General features: G+C 30.8%; 3 protein-coding genes and 1 non-coding gene across 4 annotated transcripts; all 4 read left to right on the top strand.

Annotated features, from left to right (window-relative positions):
* The first annotated feature begins 2,020 nt into the window (after positions 1-2,020).
* Positions 2,021-2,093, top strand: TRNAA-CGC (transfer RNA alanine (anticodon CGC)). The gene has a single exon. It is a non-coding gene; the product is annotated as a tRNA-Ala (tRNA).
* Positions 2,094-7,287: 5,194 nt separating this feature from the next.
* Positions 7,288-10,767, top strand: LOC105786387 (UDP-glucose 4-epimerase GEPI48). Its single transcript, XM_012612777.2, has 9 exons — positions 7,288-7,939; positions 9,033-9,082; positions 9,168-9,303; positions 9,448-9,549; positions 9,632-9,859; positions 9,936-10,014; positions 10,098-10,180; positions 10,260-10,351; positions 10,451-10,767. The coding sequence occupies exons 1-9, from the start codon at positions 7,757-7,759 to the stop codon at positions 10,542-10,544; spliced, it is 1,047 nt and encodes a 348-aa protein (XP_012468231.1). The 5' UTR covers positions 7,288-7,756; the 3' UTR covers positions 10,545-10,767.
* Positions 10,768-14,086: 3,319 nt separating this feature from the next.
* LOC105786386 (adenylosuccinate synthetase 2, chloroplastic) lies at positions 14,087-17,368 on the top strand. Its single transcript, XM_012612776.2, has 4 exons — positions 14,087-14,430; positions 15,760-16,452; positions 16,549-16,860; positions 16,954-17,368. Exons 1-4 carry the CDS (start codon positions 14,137-14,139, stop codon positions 17,122-17,124), a joined length of 1,470 nt encoding a protein of 489 aa, XP_012468230.1. The 5' UTR covers positions 14,087-14,136; the 3' UTR covers positions 17,125-17,368.
* Positions 17,369-19,065: 1,697 nt separating this feature from the next.
* Positions 19,066-21,826, top strand: LOC105786385 (pentatricopeptide repeat-containing protein At5g03800). Its single transcript, XM_012612775.2, has one exon. The coding sequence runs from the start codon at positions 19,112-19,114 to the stop codon at positions 21,767-21,769; it is 2,658 nt and encodes an 885-aa protein (XP_012468229.2). The 5' UTR covers positions 19,066-19,111; the 3' UTR covers positions 21,770-21,826.
* Positions 21,827-27,394: the final 5,568 nt, after the last annotated feature.

The following is a 27,394-nucleotide window of genomic DNA, read 5'->3' as shown; positions in this document are numbered from 1 at the left end:
GTTGTTGAAGTTTGTATTATCTTTGCATTTATTGGAAACTGATATAGTCTTCATCTGATGGTAAGATTTGCTGCTGGTTGCTAGGCTTGTTGGGTTAAAGCTATTGTTGGACTTGAACTCTCTAATCGTTTTATACGGTTTCAACCATCCATCCAATTATGGTTTTCATCTCTGCGTGCAGGATTGGAGGACCACCTATCCAAAGGTAGTCTAATGTCTAAACATGATGTTACAGTAGTCATACTGAATTGATGCCGACTGCCAAGTGAGAAATTTGTTTATCTTTGCAGCAACAGCAGGAGTAGCAAGGAAATGTAGTTAGAAAGCATAGACCTCAAACACTGGACTCACTGTTTGCCAATATGAAGGAGCAGCGGAATAGGGCATTGTTACGTCAGACCAACGCTTTTCAACGCAACGGTGGTGGTCAACAAAGAATGCCTTGGGGAAGAAGCCGGTTTGGCAACTGAAGGATAGGACAAGCTGTTTGACAAAAACACTGCCTACCTATGCAGATGCAAGCTCGGCTTCTTGTTTTCTGGAACTTGCTAGTGGACATAAACTTACTTTCAAGCTTTTATGTGAAAATTGTGGCAAACCAGCTGTATATTGGTTCTTAGAGCACTGGGAGAAGTGTTAATACCTTAATGGTGTTTGTAGAGGATAAGTATCTTTTCTAGCTGCCAAATACGCAGATGACTAATTAACATTGCACCACGTAGGGGCGATCAAAATTTAATTTGAAAAAATCAGAAAAAAAATTAATTTTCGAGTTAATCGAATTGAGTTATTCGATTTTTTCGAGTCAGCTTGAATAAATAATTTGAGTTTCAAGTTCGAGTCGAGTTGAATTTTACAACTCGAATAATTTGAATAACAAATTGGTGTAATTACCCTTTTGATTGCTGTCAATTTTGAAAATGAATAAATTTGTCTTTCTCTCAACAAAATTACAAATTAAAAATCAAAATAATTTTAAATTTCAAAATATTTATAAAAATTCAAAATTCATATTTTTAAAAATATATAAAATTTTAAAAAATTCCAAAGAATATATAAAGAAAGTTAAAATTTTAAAATTTTCTAAAATAATAATTTTGACCACCTAAATAAGTTAATTAATGATTCATGTTTATCATATTAAAGTTTTTTTTTAAGTTTTCAAATATATGTGGTTTCAAATTTATGTTCTCTAACATAGAATTATTTATATTGTAACAATATTTTAATTTGACATGTTTAATTTTTTAATTTAACTCAAACAATTTCACTCAATTTGATTTGACTCGACTTGAATTTCATTTCACTCGACTCGATTCGATTGAGTCTTAACTTGATTGGCATGAACATTGTTGCTAATGTAGGAGGATGTGGATTCGAATATGCTAAAGCACATTATCCTCCTATTTATGAGATGGGGAGGGGCTACGGGTAGTTATATGCATTGTGTCAAAAAGAGCAGGTATGATCAGAATTTAAAATGAGATTATTAAAAAAATATTATATTAAATCAATGTTTTTCAATTTTTATTTCACTTTATAATTTAATATAAAAATTTATTATTTACTTTTTTCTATTAATAAAATTTTAATATAAATATGCAATATGTATGAATACATTTTCAAAAAAAAAAAGTTATCCTTTATTTATATTTTATTTTTATTTTAAGTAATATGATAAAATTATATTAATTATTAATGTCTATTATGGTTCTTCAGTCATAAAGTCGGGCTTTCTTGGACTTTGAGTTGAATTTATATTGGGCTCAGGCCAAATTAATCTCGAACTTGAACCTGTTATGGGCTCGAGTTTTCTTAAACTTAGGCTTTCTCAGACTCGGATCCCTTACGAACTTGAGCTTTCTTAAAATTGAATCGTTATAGGTTGGATCGACACGGGTGAGCTTTCATGCTCGTGCTTGTTTTGCCAACTCTAATGTAAAGCACTACATAAGATTTGTGGCAACTTACCCATAATGATTATATTAAAAAATTACGTAGCTTTCAAACCAAACAATGAGGGGGTGTAGCTCATATGGTAGAGCGCTCGCTTCGCATGCGAGAGGCACGGGGTTCGATTCCCCGCACCTCCATGCCTCCACTGTATTTTTAATTAGCATTTCTTCATCTTTGTTGTCTCGCTCCTCCTCCAAACAGAAAACTTTCACCCAAAATTTTGTATACAACAACGCCTCTTCCTTTTGTCTCTCCCGTTAGAGCTTTGCCTTGGCAACCATCGTTAAGGGTATCTGATACTCTTAGAATGATCGATAAATATGCCAGAGTTGGAGTTTCTTCCGGTTAGGAGGTATATGGACTATGTATGGACCAGGTTTTCAATACCCGTAAAAAAATATGTTCCTTTTTTTAATCATTCTGATTCTGGGTCTTTTTTGAGAAAGTTGTAATGTAACATGCACCCATTTGTACCATTGTCCATTGCTGCTGGTGTTGCTCAGCCAACCCGGCCCAACTTAACTTGAGCTTGTAAAAACAACAAGCTTTTCTGCACCATTGTCCATTGCTGCTGGTGTTTCAGCCAACCCCAACTTGAGCTTGTAAACAGAACAAGCTTTTCTGCTGAGGAAGCCTGAAATATTTTATTTGCATTTCTGGCCAAATGTGAACAATATTTTCCAAATTTTTTCCGTTTTCAGTGCCCTGAAGAACTCAGTTTCTATGGCTAACCAATGGGCGACACATGTAGTTAGTTAGGCTGTGCATAACATTCTTGTCCTGGCTGGATTGGTCAAAATTTGGGGCATCAACTTTGAAAAATTTAAACAATAGTTCAATACCATTTGAAACATTTCAATAACTACACAGCTGGATAAAGATGCGGGAAACATGGGTGGCAACAAAAACATGGACAACATACCACCTTACTTCCCTAATCATTGCCTATAAAGGGATTACAGGTTGCTACTATAATTTCTCTTTTTATATTTTAATTTTCATACGTGAATATTTTATATTTATAGATTTTTATATATTTGTGTATCTATAGTCTAGAATGTAATTAGAGGTGAGCAATCGATCGAGTCGAGGAAAATTTTCAAGTTAGTCAAGTTGATAAATCCTATTTTAGCAACCGAACTCAATTTAAATTTTTCCGAATCGAGTCAAAAAGCTTTGAATCGAGTTAACAAATCTTATTATTTATACTCAATGTTGTGTTTACATGGACCGATTATTTAACTAGTAGACGAAGTACAATCTTATTTAACTATATATATAAACAATATAATGGTTTTGTCTTTTAACTTAATAGGTAAATATTTATCAGAACGACGTAATTTTGCCTTTTCTTATTCATATTTTTAGATAACTCGAATTGTGTAATTCATATTCGAGTTAAACAGAAAATTTTGATTTTTTATTCGAGTTGATTCAATATCTCGAACTATTTAATTCAAAATTAAAATTTTTATCGAATTTTTCGAATCGAATCGGATTTTACTCACCCTTAATGTAAGTTGTATTATTATGAGTATATAATCAACTAGGCATCAATTCAATTATTTTGGTTTGATTTTATATCGAATCGGACATAGGGTTATTTGGTTTTATATAGATTTAAACATAGGATTATTTGGTTTTATATAAACTTTTAACGAATCTATTTATTACATAATTTTTTAGGCCTCGACTAAATTGGTGTAACGAGTTAATTGGGCACCAATTCAACTAAAAATCATTAAAATATCCTTTTATATACAAAATAGGTTAAGTTAATTATTATCATAATTTTTTATATTTTATATAAAATCAATAAAAACTAAATTATAATGAGATTTGACCTCAAGACATAATAAATCTAAAACAATTAATTTTATCATTTTAACTAAAGCATTATTTGAAAAGTGTATTAAAATATTTAATTATTTATGTATTAGATATTTGTTTTTTTTATTAAAAGAAATTGATCGACCATTTAATTTTAAAAAAATTGGAATTTTTTTCACTAAAGAAAAAAAAATTCTAATTTTTTCAAAATAAAATCATCAACCAATTTTTGAATACTTAAGATCCAAATTAATTAATTTTACAAGCTTCCTATTTCAATTTTTTAAATTTTCCATTGGCTCAGAATAGGGGTTTTTTACTAAATTATTATAAAAAATATATACAAAAAAAAAAGAGGCTGGTGGGGGGAAGAGAATGGCGGCACCACTGGTGCCATTCTCATTGGCACCACTAAAGTTGAAATGTGGCTAATTACCTTCTAAGCCCTCCTTATTTATTATTTTCTTTTTATTCCCCTTCAACTCACTTTTTTATTTAATAAACAAGCCCTCAACCTATTTTTGTAGTTAAATAAGCTCTTAATCTATGATTTTTACTCATAAAGCCCTTTATTTTATTATTAAAGTAAATATATTTTATGTTTATGTGAATTTGATGAGAATAATTTATTAACTAAAAAAAATTATGTTTATCAAAGGCTTATAGCTATAATAGTCCCTTAAGAAAAAACCAAAAAAAGTTACTAAGCCCCTTGACTTAATTTGAACCCAGTTGAGCCATTATCATTAACCTGAAAATTAACTAAGCTCTTGCATTAATAATTTTCACATTTCGTTACATTAACCATTAAAATCAATTAACGGACCAATTAGATGATGAAATATGACAAGTTGTGATTTAATCTTTCATATCTCCGATAAAAATCATAAAAATATCTATCTATAATATATATAAAAGCATGAGTCTTGAAAAACTTTTGAACCGACAAAAATATCCTTTATTGTTAATTATATTACTAAACTACATTAGAATAATAATTTATTAATATAATTAAAAAATAATATATTAATGTCAAATTAATTAATTTGGTCATATATTATAAAGGCTCTACTTAAAAAACATAGTATATTATTAATTAATAAAACTATAAATCTATAAAATCATTGAATATAATTGGATGAATTTAAAATAATAAGAATTCAAGTTTTTAATTAAATAAAATATTTTATATATATAAATACTTTTTATAAATTTAAAATAATTATAATTTAATAGAAGTTGTGAGAATTATATATTTCAAAATAATTATAATTTAAACTGCAATTATTATTAAAAATATTGTGCTAATTTTAAAATAGAATTGTTATTTAAATAGAATTCTAAGCATAAAATATAGGAAAAAGACAAAAAAATTGTGATAATTATAATTATAATTTATTGTTATTAGTTAAAAATTTGAATGCTACTTTTATTAAAGTAAAGTAGAGTTAATTATTACTTAATTAGAATTCTAAGTATCTTAATTATCACTTAACTAATATTAGATTTAATTAAAAAATTAATAGAAATACCAGGCACCTTTTATTGAAAAACCAAAAGTAATAATAAAACTGACCACCCATAAATGTAACCCAAATAGAAAAATAAATTATAATTATAAACTATTATCATCAAATTTAGTAAATTTTTTATTTAATAAATTATTCTCATCAAATTCACATAAACATAAAATATATTTACTTTAATAATAAAATAAAGGGCTTTTATGAGTAAAAATCATAGATTTAGAGCTTATTTGACTACAAAAATAGGTTGAGGGCTTGTTTATTAAATAAAAAAGTGAGTTGAAGGGGAATAAAAAGAAAATAATAAATAAAGAGGGCTTAGAAGGTAATTAGCCACATTTAAACTTTAGTGGTGCCACCATTGGTGCCGCCATTCTCTTTCCCTCCATCAGTCTTTTTTTTTTTGTATATTTTGGTAAATAAAATATATATATAATATTTTGATATATTTTTATTTTTTATAATAATTTGGTAAAAAACTCCTAATGCCAAATTTGAGTTTAAAAAGTCCAATGAACCTTCTTTTTGTCATCCATTAAATCATTCATTTTTGGTGGTATTATAAATTTTATATCATGTGATGTGACATGAGATTCTTGATGCTCAAAATTTATATTTCTATAATATGGTGGTTTGGGATTTTTTTATTTTTTTATTTTTATATTTGATTATTAAGATTTTGTTTGACACGTGTCCTTTTTTGAATAATCTTATTATATGTTTTGACTATATTAGTTCATTTTTACACAATGTTTAGAACTACTTATAGTCCCTCCCCAACTCATAAATAGGAGGATAATGCGCTTCACCGTACTCAAACTCACTTCCTCCTGTATTACCAACAATGTCCATGCCAATTGAATTAAAATTCAATCTGCTTGACACTAATTAATTCGATTGTATTCATAAATATGATTATATACAAATTATTGATGTTGGTTAATAAAAGCTCACGATATATATTTTTAAAAAATTAATTACTCAATTTTATTGAACAATAATTAGATGTATAAATAAATATTGAATTAGATATCATCAATTTAATTTAATTTTTTACCAATTTCAATTCATTAATTAAATTAAAATTAAAATTCATAGCTTCAACTTTTAATTTAAAAATTATTTTTAATGTTTTATTTTATTTTATTTTATCTTCAAGAAACTTTAATTTTTTTTATTTCAATCAAATATTCATTGTTTTCTAAAACCATGTGGAGCTCTTTTTATTTTATTTATTTATTTCACAGGTTTTGCACTTTCCCGTCGGTACAACTAAAAGTGAGTTTATAACACATATGAGAATCATAATTTCTTTTCCTTCTTTAAAAAAAAATGGTTAATTGCACCCGAGATCACTTAATTATTAATAAGTTTATATTTTGCTTACTCAACTTTAAAAAATTACAAAATGGTCATTGAACTATTCGAAAGCTTTCATTTAAGTTACTGGACTGTTAAAATTATTAATGTATGGCCTTCACTGTTTACACTATCTACACCAATCGAAAGTTCTCATTTCCTTTCTCTTCTTTAGTTCGCTTTGTTTAATGAAACAACTTTGAACATCATAAATCCGCGAACCTAAATTCAAACAAGTTTTTTCTCCGATCTTTGACGTTGACAATCATATATATACTTAGGATCTAAGGTATATTATTCTACTCGTTGATGAGTACTGACCCGTCATACCAATCGTTGAATTATTACTTGGAGCTCGCTAGTTTTCGAATAGTTCAATAACCATTTTATAACTTTTTGAAATTAAATAATCAAAACGTAAATATACTAATAGTTTAGTAACCTCAGACGTAATTTACCCAAGAAAAAACTAAAATATGGAGATATTAAATTAGTAGGCATGAAAATGGACCGCCCCCAGTCCTTATCGATGGCTGTCAGATTCTCTACTCTAAGAATAATGGGGGATCAAGGAGGCTGTAACTATAAAGACAAAATGAAGCATACCAAATATGAGCTGTGAATTTCTTCACCTTCTATTCTATTACTTGTCCATTCCTCTGCCCTTTTATTTAGCTTACCTCCTTCGCTCACACCTTACACAATAAAGGTTTACATTTTAGCAGCGATAAATGTAAAAGCAGCAGCAGCAGCAGAAGAAGAAGAATAGTTTACTCCAAAAACCCATCCCATCCAAAATCCCCACGTCATAAGGAGCCTCCCCGGCCTTTATATTTCCGCCCTGTTCACTCCACGTGGCCATTCTTCTCATTCACTCTCTTTTTCCCATCTTCTTGAAACGGAAGCGTTCGCAGAATCTCTCTTTCTTTTCTTTTCTCTTCTATTTTTTTCGTTTTAATTCTCTTCACTCTTTAATAAGATTAAACCCTTTTAATTTCAAAGAATTATTATTAGCCTTCTGTTAGGTGCGCCTCTTCTCTCAGTTTCTTCTTCTTTCCTTTTTTTTGGTTTTGATTGGATCGAATATGTCGAAGACTATTTTGGTGACCGGCGGAGCCGGTTATATCGGGAGCCACACGGTGTTGCAGTTGTTGTTAAGCGGTTACAAAACGGTGGTTGTTGATAATCTCGACAATTCCTCGGATGTTGCTCTCAAGAGAGTCAAAGAACTCGCCGGTGAATTCGGCAGGAACCTTTCCTTTTATCAGGTTCGTTGAACGATTGAATTCACCTATTTACGTTTTGTTTTCATTTAAATAAAAAAATTTTGAAGAGGTGTAGTTTTGTAACTATGTTAATGCTAGATTTAGTTGCGCAGGCAGAAAATTCTGGGAATTAAATTATATGTTTTTATATTTATTATATTTATAATTTTTAAAATGTAATTAAATTTTTATCATTGAAGGGTCGAAATACAATTTTATCATTATTAATTTAAACTTTTATAAATTATCGAACACCTCAATTGAAAATTTACAGTTTTAGGGGCCATGCCCCTGGTCGCTAAGAAATCTCATTTAATCTTTGTGTATTCATTGTTAATTTAGTCTAATTAGTTTAAATTTGATTAATCGAATTTGCTATAGCCGGCAACGTGTTGCGTTGTAAAATTTCGGTGATATGATGTTTAATTCTTTTTACACACACAAAAAAAAAAAAAACTGTTGAAATAATTGCAAATAGTAGACTAATTTCGGTGACATGTTTAGAATTAAGTACAGAGAATAATGCGCATTTAAATTTATATTCGACACAAATAATATCTATGTCAATCAAGTTAAGACTCAATCAATATATTAATTAGTAATACTTAAAAGTTTAAAAGAGACTCGGCGGATTTTATTTTACTTGCAAAATTAAAAATTTCACAAATATTCCTTAAATATAAAAATATAATAATATAGTCCTTTGGGTTTTGTTTTTGTTTCAATAGTATTATTTTATTGTCGGTACCCAAAAGTGTTTTTCCTATGTCTTTTGATCTGTATTTTACCTTTTTAATATATATATATATATATGGAAGGACTCTTTGATTGGGAAATGATTAGATCTATTGATTGTTTTTCTTGATGATATTTAAAAGCTTTAAACATAATTATTTCTCTGGTAATTAATTGTTAGCATCTGGAAAGCTGTTGAAGGGTCTTTATTATTATGTTTTTGCTTCAATTAATATACATTGGGATTTGTCTGCATAAATCAAATCCATCATGTGCTGCTGTATTGTTGTCCCAAATTTAACAAGAATCATGAAGTGATTGATGTATTAAGTAATATTTGGACCACTGGTTTGAACTGCAGGTGGACCTTCGTGATAGAGCAGCCATTCAAAAAGTATTTGCTCAGACAAAGTACTGTCAGGAATTTATATTATATGTTGGTTTTTTATTGTGCCTTGTCTACTTGCTCAAATTTCAAAGGTTATTACATTATCAGATTTGATGCTGTGATTCATTTTGCTGGACTAAAGGCAGTTGGTGAAAGTGTAAGTAAACCATTGCTCTATCATGACAACAATATCGTTGGGACAATTACCCTGTTGGAAGTCATGGCTGCACATGGATGTAAAAATGTACATTTCTTTCCCTCCCTTGTTTTGCTCTCTTTTTTCCCTTTTGGCATCTTTAGCACCAGAGATTGAACCAAGATTCAGTTTATGGATTGTTTTGGCTTCTTGAGTTTTACAAGTTGATCGATCTAATATGATACATTGCAGCTTGTCTTTTCATCATCTGCTACTGTTTATGGCTGGCCAAAGAAGGTTCCTTGTACAGAAGAGTTCCCCCTGTCTGCAGTGAATCCATACGGACGAACCAAGGTATGCAATGAGCATTTAAGTGCATACTATTTAGCAGCTCAAGGAATAGTGTCATCTAATCATACCTGACATGGTGGTTCAGCTTTTCATTGAAGAGATTTGCCGCGATCTCCGGAATTCTGATTCTCAGTGGAAGATCATACTACTAAGATATTTTAATCCGGTTGGTGCTCATCCCAGTGGCCACATAGGTGAGGATCCCCGGGGTACTCCAAACAATCTCATGCCCTTTGTACAACAAGTTGCTGTTGGTAGGCGGCAAGCATTGACAGTGTTTGGAAAGGATTATTCAACCAAGGATGGTACCGGGGTAAGATTTTTTCTGTATGACACCTTCTTAGGTTCCAATGAATCTTGTTTCATTCATATTCCTTGTGTCTTTTCAGGTTCGTGATTACATCCATGTTGTTGATTTAGCAGATGGCCACATTGCTGCATTAAAAAAACTATCTGATCCTAAAATAGGTATATCTGCATTATATAACATAGTATACATATTGAAGTTCAAAATTCAGTAGAATTGGTCCTCATTACCTATTCAATCACAGGTTGTGAGGTATACAACTTGGGAACAGGAAAGGGAACATCAGTTTTAGAAATGGTTACTGCATTTGAAAAGGCATCGGGGAAGGTAAATGATCCCTTGTGTAGTTTTCTTTATCATTTTCATATATTGACTTGTACTTTTTGTTATTCATGGTATTTATCAGAAAATCCCTCTTCAAATAGCCGGACGTCGACCCGGCGATGCCGAAGTCGTTTATGCTTCAATAAAAAAGGCCGAGACTGAATTGAAATGGAAGTAAGAGCTTTACATATATTATTGTAGCTTCAGTATCTGCTTGCATACATCATGTTGTCAAACACCACTCATATTGTTGAACTTTGGATGTATTCACAGAGCAAAGTATGGCATTGAAGAGATGTGCAAGGATCAATGGAACTGGGCCAGTAAGAACCCATTTGGATATGGATCTCTTGAGTCAAAAAAATAGGATACCTACATAATTTTTTCATACCCACATCATTCTTTTTATCCCATTTTTTTAGCTTAATTTTTTTCCTAATTCTTTTTACTATTCACAGGTGTTTTTTAACCTTGTTAAAGTCAATATTGATTCCAATAATTAATTTGGAAACACTCTCTTTTGTCATTTTTATAGAATTAAATTTTGCATTTTACTCTTATATTAGTACCCTGTTTGTGTACAATGTAAACATTCAGTTTGGTTTTAATTTTTACATATTATATTTTAGGTTAATATATAACCGAATTTGTCTAAAAGTATCTAATTGCCATCTAATTTTTTAATAATGTAAAAAGCATAAATTTATATATTTTAATAAATTTAATAACTAAATGAATGAATACGTTATACGTGAAAAAAAAACATATTTTAAATGATTCTAATTTTTGTTATTATGATAATTTAAAAAGTAGCCATATCATATTTTCGTTAGCCGCTTAATTACTTGGGACAAAAAAAAGGCAAAATCGAATCGTTGTTGTATGACTTTCTCCTTTTGCACCGCCTACATCAATCGAAGACTCTCTTTCCTCTTCTCCTCTATAGGTTTTTTTTTTTTTGCATTAAACAACTTTGAACATCATGAGTCTGCTAATCATAATTTAAATAATTTTTTTCTCTAATCTCTAACATTGATTTTTTTAAATTCGTCAACCAGCTATGAATTTGTTTCTTTTGTTTTATCACTCAACTATAATTTTTTATTAAATTGGTCAACCAACTAATCGAGATTGTATTTTTTGGTCCATTTACGTTAATTGCACTAACAAGAGGGTGACATGGCTGTTGAAAAATTGGAATAATAACACATTTAACCTTAACTTTTACATATTATGTCGACTTAATCATAATTTTAAAAACTTAACTTCAAAATTTACGAATGATATCAATTTGACCTTAATTCTAAAATTTTCAAAAAAACATATAAAAATACACAAATATTTTAAATAATAATAATAAATTTGAATTTGAATTTTATATTAATATCAAATAAAAATTAAAAAAACCCTTCCCCCACCGTCCCCCCTCCCTCCCCATCACCTTGAATTAGGATAAAAAATTACACTCTAGATTAGTTAGGTGGCCAATTTAGGGAAGAAACAGTGGGAGAGAGGTTTTTTAATTTTTATTTAATATTAATATAAGTTTTAATTTGTTAAATATTTATGTATTTTTTTTTTGAATTTTTAGAATTAGGATCAAATTAAACCCATTTGTAAATCTTGAAGGTTAATTTTTTTAAATTATGACTAAATCGATATAATATATCAAATTTGAAGGCTAAATTTGTTATTATATCAATTTTCAACTACCATGTCACTCTCCCGTTAGTGCAATTAATGAAATGGACCAAAAATACAATCTCAATTAGTTAGATGACCAATTTAAAACAGAATCATAGTTGGTGATCAAAAAGAAAATTATCATGACCTATGATGTAGTTTACCCAAACTTCTATAATTTTAAAATTTATAATTTACCATCTCAACTAAAACTTAACCTGTTTTCTAACAAAAAAGCTAATATTTTATTCATATCAATTTTTATAAATATATTTATTATATAATTTTGTTTTTCACTCATACAGTAGATGTGAAATAATTTAATTATATTATATTTATGTTGAATTTAAAATAATATATTCATTTTATTTTCATTTATAACTTAAATATGGAATAATAATGTTAGTAATTCGTGGATTAAATCATATTGCAATAAATTTCATCTATAAATTGATATTTATCTCTTTTTTTTCCCTTTTAATTAATATCAAGTAGAGTTAGAAAACGGGCGAACTCGGATTGAGTTTATTTCGGGTTTAGGTTAATTTAAGTTCAAGTTTTTTCGAGTTCAGATTTGTTACAAGCTCAAATTTTTTCGGACTCGAGTTTTTTAAAACTCAAATTTTTTCAGGTTTAGACTTTTGGGATTTGAGTTCAAATCGAGTCAAGCGGGTTATGATGGATTCAAATAATTTTAAGTTTTATATGTTATAAATATTTTAATTCCGAGTGTAATAATTCAAATAATTTTGTTTTTTTTTAAAGTTTTTTTTGTCAACTGCCAACAAAAAATCGAATTTTGTCTTGGACGGTTGGATTTTATTTTGGTACTTTCTTGGATTTTTTTTTGTTAAATTCTATTATTAGTCTTTCTACTTTGCATAAGTTGTTAATTTAGTTTTGTTCAATTTTAATTTTTGTACTTTTTGAATTAATCAATTTTAGTCTTTTTACTTTCTAAATTTTAAAATTTTAATGCGGGTCAAACAATAGAAATTAAAATTGTTTGGTTAAATTTTGCTATTAGCCGTGTACAATGTTTTTTAGACTACATTGGTAGTCGAACCAGTCCAACTGGTTCGATTAAAAATTATTAAAAATGAAAAATGAAAAATCCAGTTTAACTGTCGATTCAACCATTTGTTTTAACTAGTTCAACTGGTTCTGTGTCGATTCTCGATCTAATCGATTCAGAACCATTCTTTGGATTGGGACCCTAGTCGGCCGGTTTTGTTTGGTTCAAACATCCTTGGTACTATGCCTAAAGTTGTTGATTTAGTCCATGTTATTCAATTATATGATTATTAGTCCTTATATTTTTTGAAATTTCGACATCAACACAAGCGTTAGTCTTTAAATCCATAACTGACTTTTTTTATGAGTAATATATTTAAATAGCAATATGACATGGTATTATATATGTGATAATATGTTTGTCATATTAAATTTTGAAAATAATAAATTAAAATTTTAAAATTCATAAAGAACCGGACTAAAATGACCAAAATAAAGTGTAATGATTAAATCCGTATCGAAGGAATTTAAGCCTTCTTTTAACCGAGATTTCTATGCTTTTATCCTTATTTGGATAAACTACAAAACGATCACCTAACTATGCAATTGATTTTATTTTGGTCAATTAACTATTAATTTTTTAATTTAGTCATTCAACTTTTGAAATTAAATATTTTAGTTACTCTCTTGTTAGTTACCGTTAACGTGAGTTTTTTATTAGTTTAATAATAAATTTAGCCTCAAATGTTATCAATTTGATCCTAAATATAAAAAGTCAACAAATTTAGCCACGAGAATTTTTCATTTTAATTTTAATTCTAAAATTTGTAAACATTGAATGTTAAATTTGTTAAATTTTTTATTTGTGATCAAGTTGATAAAATATATAAATATTATAAGGCTAAATTTATTATTGAGCCAATAAAAAGCCCACGTAAGACTTTCGAGTTATCCACAAGTAAGAGGAAAGTGACTAAAATATTCAACTCAAAAAGATTAAGTTACTAAATCGAAAAAATTAATAGTTAAAATAACTAAAATAGAACGGATTGAATAGTTAAGTGACCATATTATAGCAAGTAGGGTACCCTTATTTTTTTAGATTTTTTTCTTTATTTAAACGGTTCAGATTTTAAAATATTAGATCTAACGGCTCCCAAGAGCTGACCTAAATTTTAGCGTAAAAACTCCTTTAAAACTTCATTCTCTCTGTTGCCTTCAAAAACCAAAACCCTCGCCTCATTGCCTGTTTTTATTTAACAATGAATTGCTCATCTCTCGTACTCGACCCCACCCCAGTCGCCACCTCCCGGTGTTGCTACCGGCGGCCCACTCTCCACTTTCAACACCACCGCCGTAACTTCGTTTTCTGTTCCTTGAAGCCCGTCGCCTCCTCTTCTTTGAGCGTTGCCGAGTCAGCTTCCAGCGAGTCTCTGAATCGAATCGGTTCGCTGAGTCAGGTTTCCGGTGTGTTGGGATCTCAATGGGGTGATGAAGGCAAAGGCAAGCTTGTTGATATCTTGGCTCAACACTTCGACATCGTTGCTCGCTGTCAGGTACTACTCCTATACGCCTATTTTTATATGCATTTTATTTTTGAATTATTGATGATTAAAACAATCTCGCCGAGGAAGATTAGATGATAACTGATGTGCAAATTAAGCCATTTTATTATTATTTTAATTAATGTATTATAATATCATTTTGCTTTGGCAACATTTTAGATGTATTTAGAAAAAAATTTCATTTATTTTCTAGAAAAGAGTAATTATTAATTATCAGTGTTATTATTTGTTAATTTTTGGATAATGAGCTTAATTGATTCTGCAATGTAACTTAGCAAGTCGACGAAATGCTTGAGGTGGAATGGAATCTTATTAATTTTGTTGTTATTCGGAATATCACATATAGTAGCTGATTTTTTTATTGAATAATGACTGAAATATATTTTGTATGATTATACTTCTATATTAGTCATTTATGTTTGAATATTTAGCTTTTAGCTATTTGCGTTTTTTTAAGCAGATTTATATCATGTGTATATATATTCTGATATGACTTAGGTAGTCTTAGGAACTTTTACAGTTCATACATAAGTAACATGATATGACTTGCCCTTGCATACGGGTTCGATTGTTCAAATCACAGTCAGGACTACTTACTGATTCGTTTACTGATCATAAGTAACATGGTATGACTTGCCCTTCCATATCATACGAGTTTGATTGTTGGTAAAAGTACCATGGTGACCCTTGTACTAGGAGTCAGATTGCATTTTGCTCCCTCTACTCAAAAAATGGGCAAATTAGTAGTAGCAAACGGGTCATTCCGTTGAAAAATTATTTAGTTCTACTGTTAAAAACTAATCCTTGTACATCAGCGTAAGGTACACGTGGCACGCCATGTGTCACTTTCTGATTATTCCGTCAACCACGCTAGCTTTAATAGTACAAATGGATGAAATTACCGAAAGGACCCATTTGCTCTTTGATTTAACATACAGGGACTAATTTTCTATTTTTTTGAGTAGAGGGGGCAAAATGCAATCAACTCCTAGCATAGAGGCCTCCATGGTATTTTTAGATTTGATTTGTTCATCACACATAAGTATGAGTTCGGTTGTTCATATCACAATAGGGACTATTTACTGATTTGTTTACCGATCAGAAGTAACTTGATATGACTTGCCCACGCATGTGTTCTGTTGTTCATATCACAGTAGAGACTAATTACTGATTTGTTTCATGCTTTTGTATGACTACTATACTCCTACAGCATAAGCACAGTCATTAGATAGGGTGCAAGTACATCGTGTAATGATAATATAAAGAGTTTAATTAGCCAGCTCAAATTTGTGGTTTCTAATTATTCTTTTCTGATGTCAGGGCGGAGCAAATGCTGGTCATACAATTTACAATTCAGAGGGAAAGAAGTTTGCCCTTCACCTTGTTCCTTCTGGCATCCTTAACGAGGAGACCCTATGTGTTATCGGAAATGGGGTGGTAGTACATTTGCCAGGTTTATTCAAAGAAATCGATGGGTTGGAAGCTAATGGGGTTTCTTGCAAAGGGAGGATATTGGTATCTGATCGTGCTCATTTGCTATTTGATTTTCATCAAGTAGTTGATGGATTAAGGGAAGCTGAACTTAACAAGTCATTTATCGGTACAACTAGAAGAGGGATTGGACCTGCTTACTCGAGCAAGATGAACAGGAATGGTATCAGAGTCAGTGACTTGAGGCACATGGATACTTTCCCTCAGAAGCTTCATAATCTATTATCTGACGCGAATTCAAGGTTCCCGGATTTTAATTATACTCCAGAAGTGCTCAAAGAAGAGGTTGAAAACTACAAGAGATATGCCGAGAGGTTGGAGCCTTTCATTGCTGATACTGTGCACGTAATGAATGAATCTATTGCACAGAAGAAGAGGATATTGGTGGAAGGAGGCCAAGCTACTATGCTCGACATTGATTTCGGTACTTATCCTTTCGTAACTTCCTCCAGTCCATCAGCTGGTGGAATCTGTACTGGGCTCGGTATTGCTCCTAGAGTTGTGGGTGATCTAATTGGAGTTGTAAGTGAATATTCTTTTTTATTATTTTTCTTGGTGGCTTGAATTACAGGCAAACATAAAATCAAATGGTTCATCAAATTTAAACACTGTGTGCAGGTGAAGGCATATACCACAAGAGTTGGCTCTGGTCCTTTCCCCACCGAAATCCTGGGTCAAGGCGGTGATATCCTTAGGTTTGCCGGGCAGGAGTTTGGCACGACAACTGGCCGCCCTCGTCGTTGTGGTTGGCTTGATGTAGTTGCTCTCAAGTTCTGTTGTCAGATTAACGGCTTTTCTTCTCTAAACCTCACCAAATTGGATGTTTTATCTGATCTTCCGGAAATTAAATTAGGCGTTGCTTATAAACATGTTGATGGTACACCGGTGGAATCGTTCCCAGCTGATCTTCAGCTTCTCGAACGGTTGAAGGTTGGTAAACTTTCTACCTTAATAGCTTATTACATACTTGTCAGAAGGTCAATACAAAGCAATTTGCAATTCATTTCCTTTGTGTGTGTATAGGTGGAATACGAAGTTTTGCCTGGATGGCAATCCGATATTTCTTCTATCAGAAATTATTCGGATCTTCCGAAAGCTGCACGACAATATGTCGAGAGGATAGAGGAACTTGTTGGTGTGCCTATCCATTACATTGGTGTCGGACCTGGTCGTGATGCTCTCATATACAAATAATTAATCACTTTTTTTTTTTTTGGTGCTCATGCTATTGCTAGTTGATTTTCTTTTTCTCTGCACGCAGGCAGTACCATACTGTTTGTGCTAGAAAAAATATTTAGAACGATGGGGAAATTTCCCATAACATAAATTAGGGGAAATTGCATAATTCAACATCCAAATGTTCTCTTTTAGCCAAGTGAGGCAATTAGATTTTTACTCTTAAATATGTTGATTGAAATGAATTTCCCTCTTGAAATAACCCTCATCCAAATCTTCTCCATGGTTTAAAAAGTGTATTTTTTTCAGGGTGGACTACACTTGTGGTCAACCAATTATTATTATTTTAGTCATTAAATTAAATTATGAAAAGTTATAAAATTATTCAATTTTTCCTTAACAAATGTAAAATTACTGATCAAAAGAGTCAATAAAATAATTTGATAGCTTTTAAAATTAATATAATAGTAATTTTAACTGTTATTTTTAGATATTTGTGTCAATTTAGTCTTGATTTAAAAAAAAGGGTAAACTATACCTATGGCCACTTTTGTTTACCTTAGGTTACGTTTTAGTCACTTATGTTTGAAATGTTACGTTTTAGTCATTTACGTTACTATGTTGTAACATTTTAGTCACTGAGCCATTAAATGTCGTTAATGGTGTAATGGTAAGCTGACGTGACAAGTTAAATCATCATTTCAAACAAAATTTTAGGTTAAATTATACAATTGATCCCTATATTTTTTGTTTTAAAAATTTATTTTTTTTCTTTTATGTTCTTTAAACTTTCCTTTTTTTTTTTCCATTCTCTTTTGTTTCTCCCTCTGTTTTCATATCTTTCCCATTTCTTTTAACATATTAAGAAGTCGAATTGGCAGTGAAAAAAGTAGAAAGTCGACTGTCATCATTTGCCTATAACCAAAACCCTATAACTAAAACCCATAAACTCATACCATGCTTCTTTCTTCACTACCAATTCGACTTCCTGATATGTTAAAAGAAATAAAGAATGTAGGAAAACAGAGGGAGAAGCATAAGAGAATGGAAAATAAAGAAAAGAAAGTTAAAAGAACATAAAAGAATTAAATTGCTCAAAACGAAAAATTATGGGGACTAATTGTATAATTTAACCTAAAGTTTTTGTTTGAAATGATAATTTAACATGTCACGTTAGCTTACCATTACACCATTAACGACCATTAACGGCTCAGTGACTAAAATGTTACAATAACGTAAGTGACTAAAACGTAACATTTCAAACATAAGTGACTGAAATGTAACCTAAGATAAACAAAAGTGACAATGGGTGTAATTTACCCTTAAAAAAATTATTTTTAATATTTATACATTGTGTAATTTTATTACCCATTACTATTATGATCATCAATTATTATTATGTCAATTTTAAAAGTAATCATACTTGTTACTCATTTTATTATCGGTGATAAAAATGTAAAATCGAATAGTTAAATGATTATTTTTAATTTTTCATAATTGAGTTTTTAAAATTGTTATTGTATAGCTCTTTTCGTTTGTATTATCTATATCAATTAAAGGTGGTCATTTTCCTTGTTTACTGTTATTCAATTTTTTTTTGCATTAAACAACTTTGAACATCATGAATCTGCGAATCAAAATTTTTTAAAAAAATTTCTCTTGTCTTCGACATTAACTATCAGATCGTCTTAAATTTAAGGTATATTCTTTTACTCATCGGTGAGTGCTAATCCATCATACCAATCATTGATTTGTCGCTTAAAGCTTGCTAGTCAGACTTTAAAAAAATAACTGCCTAATAACTTAAATAAAAATTTTCGAATAATTTAATGACTTAAATAAAAAAATTTAAATATTTTAATGACTATTTTATAATTTTTTAAAGTTAGAATGAATAAAATATAACTTAGTAATAATTTAACGAGCAATAAAACGATATAAACAAGAGTTAAAAGAAACTATAGTAGAAAGGTATGTTTGGCGCCTCTAATTTTTGTCTGAATCCATGTCCACCATTATCCATCCCCAAAACCACCCAGTCCCAGTCCCCCACCACCGCCACCTCTTCCCTACCAAACCACCGCCATATCCACCGTGCTCTTCTTCTCTCTCCTTCCCCAAACCCAAACCCAAATCCCATCACCACCGCCCCCTCCTCCTCGCTTCCACCACCGCTGTCTCTTGTCACACACTCTACTACAAACCCTACATTTGTAATGACGTTAATTCCTTACTCACTTTGCTTAACCTTTCAGTTCAGTACTCCGACGCTGAATTGGCAAAAGCTGTTCATGCTTGTTCTCTCAAGCTTCAAGAAGACACCCATTTAGGGAATTCTCTTGTTTTAGCTTACCTGAAATTGGGTCTTTTTAACCATTCTCTCAACGTTTTTGCCTCTCTTTCTTGCCCTAATCTAGTAACTTACTCTTCGTTGATTTCGGGTTTTGCGAAATCGAATCAAGGAAGCAAAGCGATAGAACTTTTTATGAAGATGAGGACTGAAGGTATTGAGCCTAATGAGTTCACTTTCGTTGCAATTTTAAGTGCTTGTATTAGGGTTTTGGAGTCAGAATTGGGATTTCAAATTCATGGTTTGGTTGTTAAAATGGGTTTTTTGGATAGTACTTTTGTAGCCAATGCTTTAATGGGGTTTTACTGGAAATTTACTGGGAATTTGAGGCTTGTTTTTAAGGTGTTCGATGAAATGCCTCAAAGAGATGTTGCATCATGGAATACCGTGATTTCATGTTTAGTGAAGGAAGGGATGTATGAAAAAGCATTTGAACTTTTCCGTGTTATGCAAGGAATTGGTTGTTTTAGAGCTGATTTTTTCACTATTTCCTCTATTCTGAGTGCTTGTGAAGGAAGTAATGCTTTTATGAAAGGCAAAGAAGTTCATGCTCACGCTATTAGAATTGGATTAGAGGGTAATTTGAGTGTGAATAATGTGCTTATCGGACTTTATACTCAATTTGGTAGAGTACGAGATGTTGCGGTTTTGTTTGAGAGCATGCCGATTAGGGATGTTATTACTTGGACTCAAATGATTACTGCCTATATGGAATTCGGGTTAGTGGATTTGGCTATGAAGGTTTTCAATGAGATGCTGGAGAAGAATTGCATTTCTTATAATGCTCTTATGGCGGGATTTTGCAAAAATGGTGAAGGTTTGAAGGCGGTAAAGTTGTTTATCGAAATGGTGGAGGAAGGTTTAGAGTTAACAGATTTCAGTTTGAGTAGCGTTATTAACGCATGTGCGTTGGTCATGGATGTGAAAGCTAGTGAACAAATTCAAGGCTTTTGTCTCAAGTTTGGTTTTGGATCAAATGTTTGTGTCGAAGCAGCATTGTTAGATATGTGCATTAGGTGTGGAAGGATGGCGGATGCTGAGAAAATGTTCCGGATATGGCCAGTTGAACACGATAACTCTGTTGTTTGTACATCGATGTTATGTGGGTATGCCCGAAATGGGCAACCTGATGAGGCAATTTTGTTTTTCCTAAGATGCCGACTAGAAGGAACAATGGATTTGGATGAAGTAACTTTAACTTCCATACTCGGTGCATGTGGAACTTTAGGGTTTGAAAAGATGGGAGAACAAATTCACTGCTATGCTCTTAAAACCGGGTTTGTGACTGATTTGGGAGTGTTAAATTCCATAATTAGCATGTATGCCAAATGTGGGAACATGAATGATGCGATCAAAGTTTTCGATATTATGCCTGTACGTGACGTAGTTTCGTGGAATGCTTTGATTGCTGGTCATATTCTTCATAGGCAGGGTGATGAGGCGTTGGCTGTTTGGTCCGCAATGGAGGAAGCCGGGATACGGCCAGATACAATTACTTTGTTTTTAGTTCTTTCGGCTTATCGACACACTAACTTGGATTTAGTTGATGATTGTCGTAAACTATTTCTCTCCATGAGAACCGATTACGACATTGAGCCTACTTCACAGCATCATGCTTCCTTTGTTAGTGTTTTAGGACAATGGGGTCTTCTCGAAGAAGCCGAAGAAACAATCGAGAATATGCCTGTCGAGCCTAAAGCATCCGTTTGGCGTGCATTGCTTGACAGTTGTAGAATTCGCTTGAACACAACAATCGGGAAAAGAGTAGCAAAGCGCATACTAGCAATGAAGCCACAAGATCCATCAACATACATACTCGTATCAAATCTATACTCCGCATCAGGGAGATGGCATTGCTCCGAAACAGTCAGGGAAGACATGAGAGAAAAGGGTTTCCGGAAAAACCCAGCTCGAAGTTGGATCATTCATCAAAACAACATACACCCATTCTACACAAGGGACAAATCACATCCCCAAACGAAAGACATCTATCGGGGGTTAGAAATACTCGTGATGGAATGCCAAAAAGCTGGGTATGTTCCAGACACAAGCTTCGTCCTTCACGAGGTCGAGGAGCATCAAAAGAAGGAATTCTTGCTGTATCATAGTGCAAAACTAGCAGCAACATATGGGATCTTAATGACCAAACATGGGGAACCCATAAGGATAGTGAAGAACATCCATATGTGTGGAGATTGCCATACATTCATGAAATATGTATCCATTATTACAAAGAGAGAGATTTTGGTGAGGGATGCTTCTGGTTTTCATTGCTTTAGAAATGGGCAGTGTTGTTGTAAAGATTATTGGTGATTATTTTATCTTTGCTATATATTGATTCCAATGGAAATATACATAATATTAGTTCGGTAAATTACACGGTAGTCACTCAACTATTAGTAAATTTCTTTTCAGTCACTCAATAATAAAAGTTATAAAATGATCACTAACTATTCAAAATTCTTTTATTTGGTCACTAGCCTCTAATAAGTTGGAATCTTTTAAAATTGGTATAATAGTAACTTTAACACTCAACAATTATACATTGTATCAATTTAGTTTTCATTTTAAAAATTTAAACCTTTACACAATGTGTAAATGTTGAAAGTTAAAGTTGTTATTATGTTAATTTTAAAAGCTGTCATATTATTTTTTCGTTAGCCATTTAACAGCTAATGATAAAAAAAGACGACATCAAATAGTTGAGTGATCATTTTGTAATTTTTCATAATTGAGTGGCAAAAAGAAAAAATAAACATCCCAATAGTTGAGTGGTTACTAGTGTAATTTACCCTATTAGTTTTTACCACTGCTTTCACTACCATACCGGACTAATAGAATTGGAAACTTATGGAGGTATCGATCTGGACTAAAGGGTTGGACTGGTTGACTTATTAATTTTTTTAATATTTATATTTTTTTAATAATTTATTTAATTGAACTAGACAAACCGATAGATTAAACTGAACGGACTAAGAATTAATGGTCAAACCGATTCAACCGATTCAAATATGAGAAATAGGCTTGTTCATGTGTTTTTGTTTTCGCGGTCAGGCTTGTTCGTGCTTAGTAGCTTGAGAAATTACCGACAAAATGAAAAAGGTCAAATTATCTAGCAGTCCCTGAATATAATTTTTAAAGCAGATTAATCCACCTATAGTCAACAATTTAATCCTTATGATTTAATTTTAAAGCAAACAAGTAAAATTGTAAATGGCAATAAGGTTGGAGTTAAAAAATGTTAGCATTTCCAATTTTAGAATGACATTGAAAAAAAATCCAGTAATTTAGTTCTTACTTGTATTTATTATAAAATCTTTTATCAAATTAGTATCATTTGTTAATCGAGGATCAACTTAGAAACAAAGACGGAGGGAAGGGGGCTAACAGAGGCTCCGCCCCTAAAATGAAAATTTTAATTTTTAGACTTTTAAATTTTATATAATTTTAAGTTAATAAATAGTAAAATTATACTTTAATCCCTCTTTTCTTTTCGTGTTCCGAAAATGTTGAATTTTTAAAAAAAAATTCTTATTTTCCACGTTATCATCTTCTAAACTATTATTTTACTCACATAAAAAAATCAATTTAATTTAATCTTAAAATAAAATAAAATAAAATAATATAAAGCCTCCATCAATAAAATAATTTAACCAAAATAATTAGAGATTCGGAGAAAACGAAGTGTGTGGGGACCGACGCGAGAGAGAGACAACGTGTTGTCTTTATTCTTTATTTGGCTTCAATCACACGTGGCAACCATGCCACGCTTGCTTCATACACACTCACTTTTTTCTCTCTCTTCAATAATTAAGAGTTGATTAAGCTCTATTTTTTCAAAAAAGTAAAAAGATTACTCTTTAATATTAGTTAAAATATGCTTCAGGTCCCTCTACTTTTTACACATTTGAAATTTAATCCTTCTCTTTTTCTGATTTAAAAACGTAAGTCTAATTGTTGACATAGCTTAAAATAATTTGTTCAATTCAATGTATTTTTTTTGTTAGATGGTTGCTAAGTGTGTATTTCTTTCATTCAAAATGTCATATCAACAAATATAACAGTAAGATTTTAAGGCTAAATAGGCAATATATGCCGAATTTTTTAATTGGTCAAATAAGCCGTTTTTTTCAACATTTAAGAAAATAGGTCAATTTTGGAGAGAGTGCATGAAAGCGCGTCCAGCTGGCCACGCTTTCTACACAGTTGGTAGGAGAGCTCTTCCAACTAGGTGAGCTTTTTGCTGACATGTCAGGGAAAGCGCGTCCAGCTATACACGTTTTCTTTGGAATTTTCAGAAAACGCTTCCAGCTGTGCGTGCTCTCCCAACATGTTAGCATAAAACTCACCCAGTTAGACGTTCTTTCACATACTCTCTCCAAAATCAACTTATTTCCTTAAATCTTAAAAAAAAAAAAAAAACAACCTATTTGACCAAATAAAAAAATTCGACATATATTGCCCATTTAGCTTGATTCTAACAATCTTAATAATTCAACCTGAATTTTAAAATTTGAAAAATAGAAAGACTACGTGCTTGAAAATAAAAGTAAAGACACTAAATTTCAAATGTATAAAAAGTACAGGCCTAAAAACGCATTTTAACCTTAAATATATAATTTTTTATTTTAAAGAGGATGTATACTAATATTCAAATTGATATTTATGTTAAAGTTAATTAGTTGTATTTTAATTTATTAATTTGATTGTGAAGTTCATTTTTCTTTTATATATATATATATTGTAACGTGTTGTGTTAGTTTAATTTTAGAAAGGAATTGCCAAAAGTTTCATGTTTGGTTTGTAATTAATCATATATATAATTTATAGGTATAAATATATTACAAATAAAAAATAATATTAAATAAATTTAAAAGAACCCGCACATGACGTTTATACACGATAAAGTTCGAGTCTTTTTAGTCGTGACGGTAAAAATCACGTGGAAATTGCATGTCTACTATATATTATGTTATATATGCTAAACAATAATTTAACGACCACATCAATCGTTCTTAAAATTTTAACAACTCAATGATTTAAATAAAAATTTTGAATAATTTAATAACCATTTTATAATTTACATTATATTTAAAATATAAATCCAAATTCTAGAAGCACAACTATTGGTATATATTCAAACATTTATAAATCATGCTGATAATAAGCATGTGATGTACTTACTAGAAAGAGTGTCGTGTTGTTGATGACATTATCATGTGATTTGCTATTTCTTCTATAAATGTACTTCCGGATCAGTTTGAAAACAACAAATATCAAAGGGACTATAATTGGAAATAACTCCACTAATTGTGATACTACCTAATTCAATACTATGCTATTTCTTTGCAAAAATATTTAATGTTTCACCAAATAAGAAGGTGAGATGTACCATTCAAAACTACCTATGATGAAAAATAGAAAAATTATGTTATTTATGGGTTAAATTATGTTATTATGTTTTAATTTGTTAAATCGTATATGCATCCATCTTTATTGTTGAAAACTGACATGGCTGACGAAATAACCAAATCGTGACTTGTAGATATGTTCATGGGCCAGGCTACCCACCCAGACTCGAAATTTGGGAAGGTTTGGATAAAAATATTAGGCCTAAAAAATGGATTTGGGCAAAAAAATTAGGCCCGTTAAAATATGGATCAGGCTCAGGCTTGAACATTCAAGGCCCGAGCTCGACCTATTTTAAGTTTATAATACTTTATATTATGTTATTTTTATATATTATGTAATTCAGAATACATTAAAAAAAAACTTATACTAAATATATAATACTACTCTAATGTAAACATTAAAATAATGTTAAGATGACTATATAAGTTTCAATAAATAAAAAATTATTAAATATTAAAATAATATAATATAAACATTTAAAAAAATAAAAAAATAAAATGGATGGGCCTAAAATGAGCTTTAGTTAGTCTTTTGCAAATATAGGCGGGTTTGGGCAAAATTTTAGGTCGGGCCGAGCTTGGGCAAGCATAAAGTATGTTAATATCATGCTTAGACTCAACCTAAACCTGGTCTGACCTGACCCATGAGCACCTCTAGTGACATGTGTCGTCTACGTGTACCTCATGTTGAAATGAATGAATTTTTTAACAGAAACATCGATTTACTCTTTGATCTAACGTACAAGGAGTAATTTATTCATTTTTTGAGTAAATGAGGCAAAATATAATTTGACTCTTAGTATAAGAACCACCATTGTGGTTTCATCGTTTTAGATTTATAGTGTGATCATACATTTATCTATCAAATTAACTTCCACATCCAACATCGTCTAATCATGTCCTTGTTCTTTGCTACTTTCTTCAAAGGGCTTCACCTTTTTTTGAATCTTGACTTCCCAGAATTAATTTAAGAGAAATAGTAGGCGGAGTAGAGAAATAGTAGGAGAAAATAAAATTTCTCTCTCGAGGTGTCATGTGTTGGGTTGCTATTGATAGGTGAAGGGAAGTGATTCGGTGCCATAAACTTAAATAGAATAGCGTTATGATGTGCCTTGGGTTATCTCAAATGAGATGTGGTAGGGGCATAGACAAGGGGTAATCGATGGCATCCTCCCAATGGTAAAATTAACTTGTAGCCCCTTTAAAATTTAAAAAATTACAAGTTAATATAATGATAAACTTGCACTTCGACGTTCCAAAATTTTATGATTTATTTTTGACCTCCTCCAAAATAATTTTCTGACTTCGCCTCGGAGAAGGTTGGACTAGTTACTTCCTCTATAGTTGAAAATTGCATGTGGACTTTTTGGAAAATAAAAGAAATTGCATGTGAGGGGTATGATGTAAGAAAGGCAATAATAGTGCACAAATTTAGGGTGCTGATGCTTGAAGTTCAATGCTTCAAATTTGGCTCTCTTCTGTACTCTGCATATAAACTGGAGGTGCCCACTGCAAAAATAAATAAATAAATAAATAATGCAAAATTAAAATCATGTCTGAAAGACCAAACTACCCCTTGCATGCTTTTCTCGACAGTGGAACTAACAAACAAAAAATAACAAGAAAAGGACAATTATAGCCTTCCTATGTGAAATTTAATGATCTGTGCTGTGAGAAGTTTGATCAATGTCTGTAATATGAAAAGTATAGGTAAAACAACATATATGGTCCTTTTAATTTTATATTAAACAAATTAGTCCCTCTAAAAAAATTAGAGCAATTTAATATTTTCTAATTTTGAGGGCGAGCAGTTAAGGGTAATTAGTCATAACGTTAATTTTTTCTCAATTATAACATATTTTATTGATATAATAATAAATTTAATTTTAAAGTTGACACATTTATCAATTTTGGTTCGATTTAATAAATTTAGCCATAACAATTACACATTCAGTCAATGTTTATATAAAATATATAAATATCGAAGACTAAATTTATTATTATACTAATATAAATTATGTACAATTGATGAATAACATTAGTATCGTAATTAATTATACTTAATTACTCACTTTCAAATAAACGAGATTAAATTACTCTAATTTTTAAAAGAAATTAATTTACTCAAAATCGAAACTAAAAAAATTAAAGATGAATCTGTAAAAGTAAAATCTGTTTTTATTAATTATGAAGATTATATTTACAAAAAGTGCAATAAAGTAAAAATGAAGGTGAAAGTCGACCCACGTGCTGTTTCAGGCTTTCAGTAGTAAAAATAAGAAAAGGTCAAAATTTGCTATTAACCCCTATACTTTGCATAACTTGTGGATTTAATATCTATGCTTTTGATCAATTTTGTTATTAGCCCTATAAAAAATTATAGTTAAATCTGATTGATTAAGTTTTGCTATTAATCTTGTATTGCATAAAATTATAGATTTAGTACATGTTCTCCAATTAGATCATTCTTAGTTGTTATATTTTTCAATTTCAAAATTTCAAGATTAATACAAACCACAATCATTAA

This window comes from Gossypium raimondii, chromosome 1 (genome assembly GCF_025698545.1).
Source record: "Gossypium raimondii isolate GPD5lz chromosome 1, ASM2569854v1, whole genome shotgun sequence".
Lineage (NCBI taxonomy): Eukaryota > Viridiplantae > Streptophyta > Magnoliopsida > Malvales > Malvaceae > Gossypium > Gossypium raimondii.
Note: the sequence above shows the minus strand (reverse complement) of the source record. Positions and strands in the feature narration are given on the sequence as shown.

What these genes read in the sequence shown, in the direction of transcription:
- LOC105786387 (XM_012612777.2), top strand. Translation starts at nt 7,757, where the DNA reads ATGTCGAAGACTATTTTGGTGACCGGCGGAGCCGGTTATATCGGGAGC. An exon ending in ATCCATACGGACGAACCAAG is followed by an intron (nt 9,550 to 9,631) that starts GTATGCAATGAG and finishes ATGGTGGTTCAG; the next exon opens with CTTTTCATTGAAGAGATTTG. An exon ending in GAGACTGAATTGAAATGGAA is followed by an intron (nt 10,352 to 10,450) that starts GTAAGAGCTTTA and finishes ATGTATTCACAG; the next exon opens with AGCAAAGTATGGCATTGAAG.
- LOC105786386 (XM_012612776.2), top strand. Translation starts at nt 14,137, where the DNA reads ATGAATTGCTCATCTCTCGTACTCGACCCCACCCCAGTCGCCACCTCC. An exon ending in TGGGTGATCTAATTGGAGTT is followed by an intron (nt 16,453 to 16,548) that starts GTAAGTGAATAT and finishes CACTGTGTGCAG; the next exon opens with GTGAAGGCATATACCACAAG. An exon ending in AGCTTCTCGAACGGTTGAAG is followed by an intron (nt 16,861 to 16,953) that starts GTTGGTAAACTT and finishes GTGTGTGTATAG; the next exon opens with GTGGAATACGAAGTTTTGCC.
- LOC105786385 (XM_012612775.2), top strand. Translation starts at nt 19,112, where the DNA reads ATGTCCACCATTATCCATCCCCAAAACCACCCAGTCCCAGTCCCCCAC.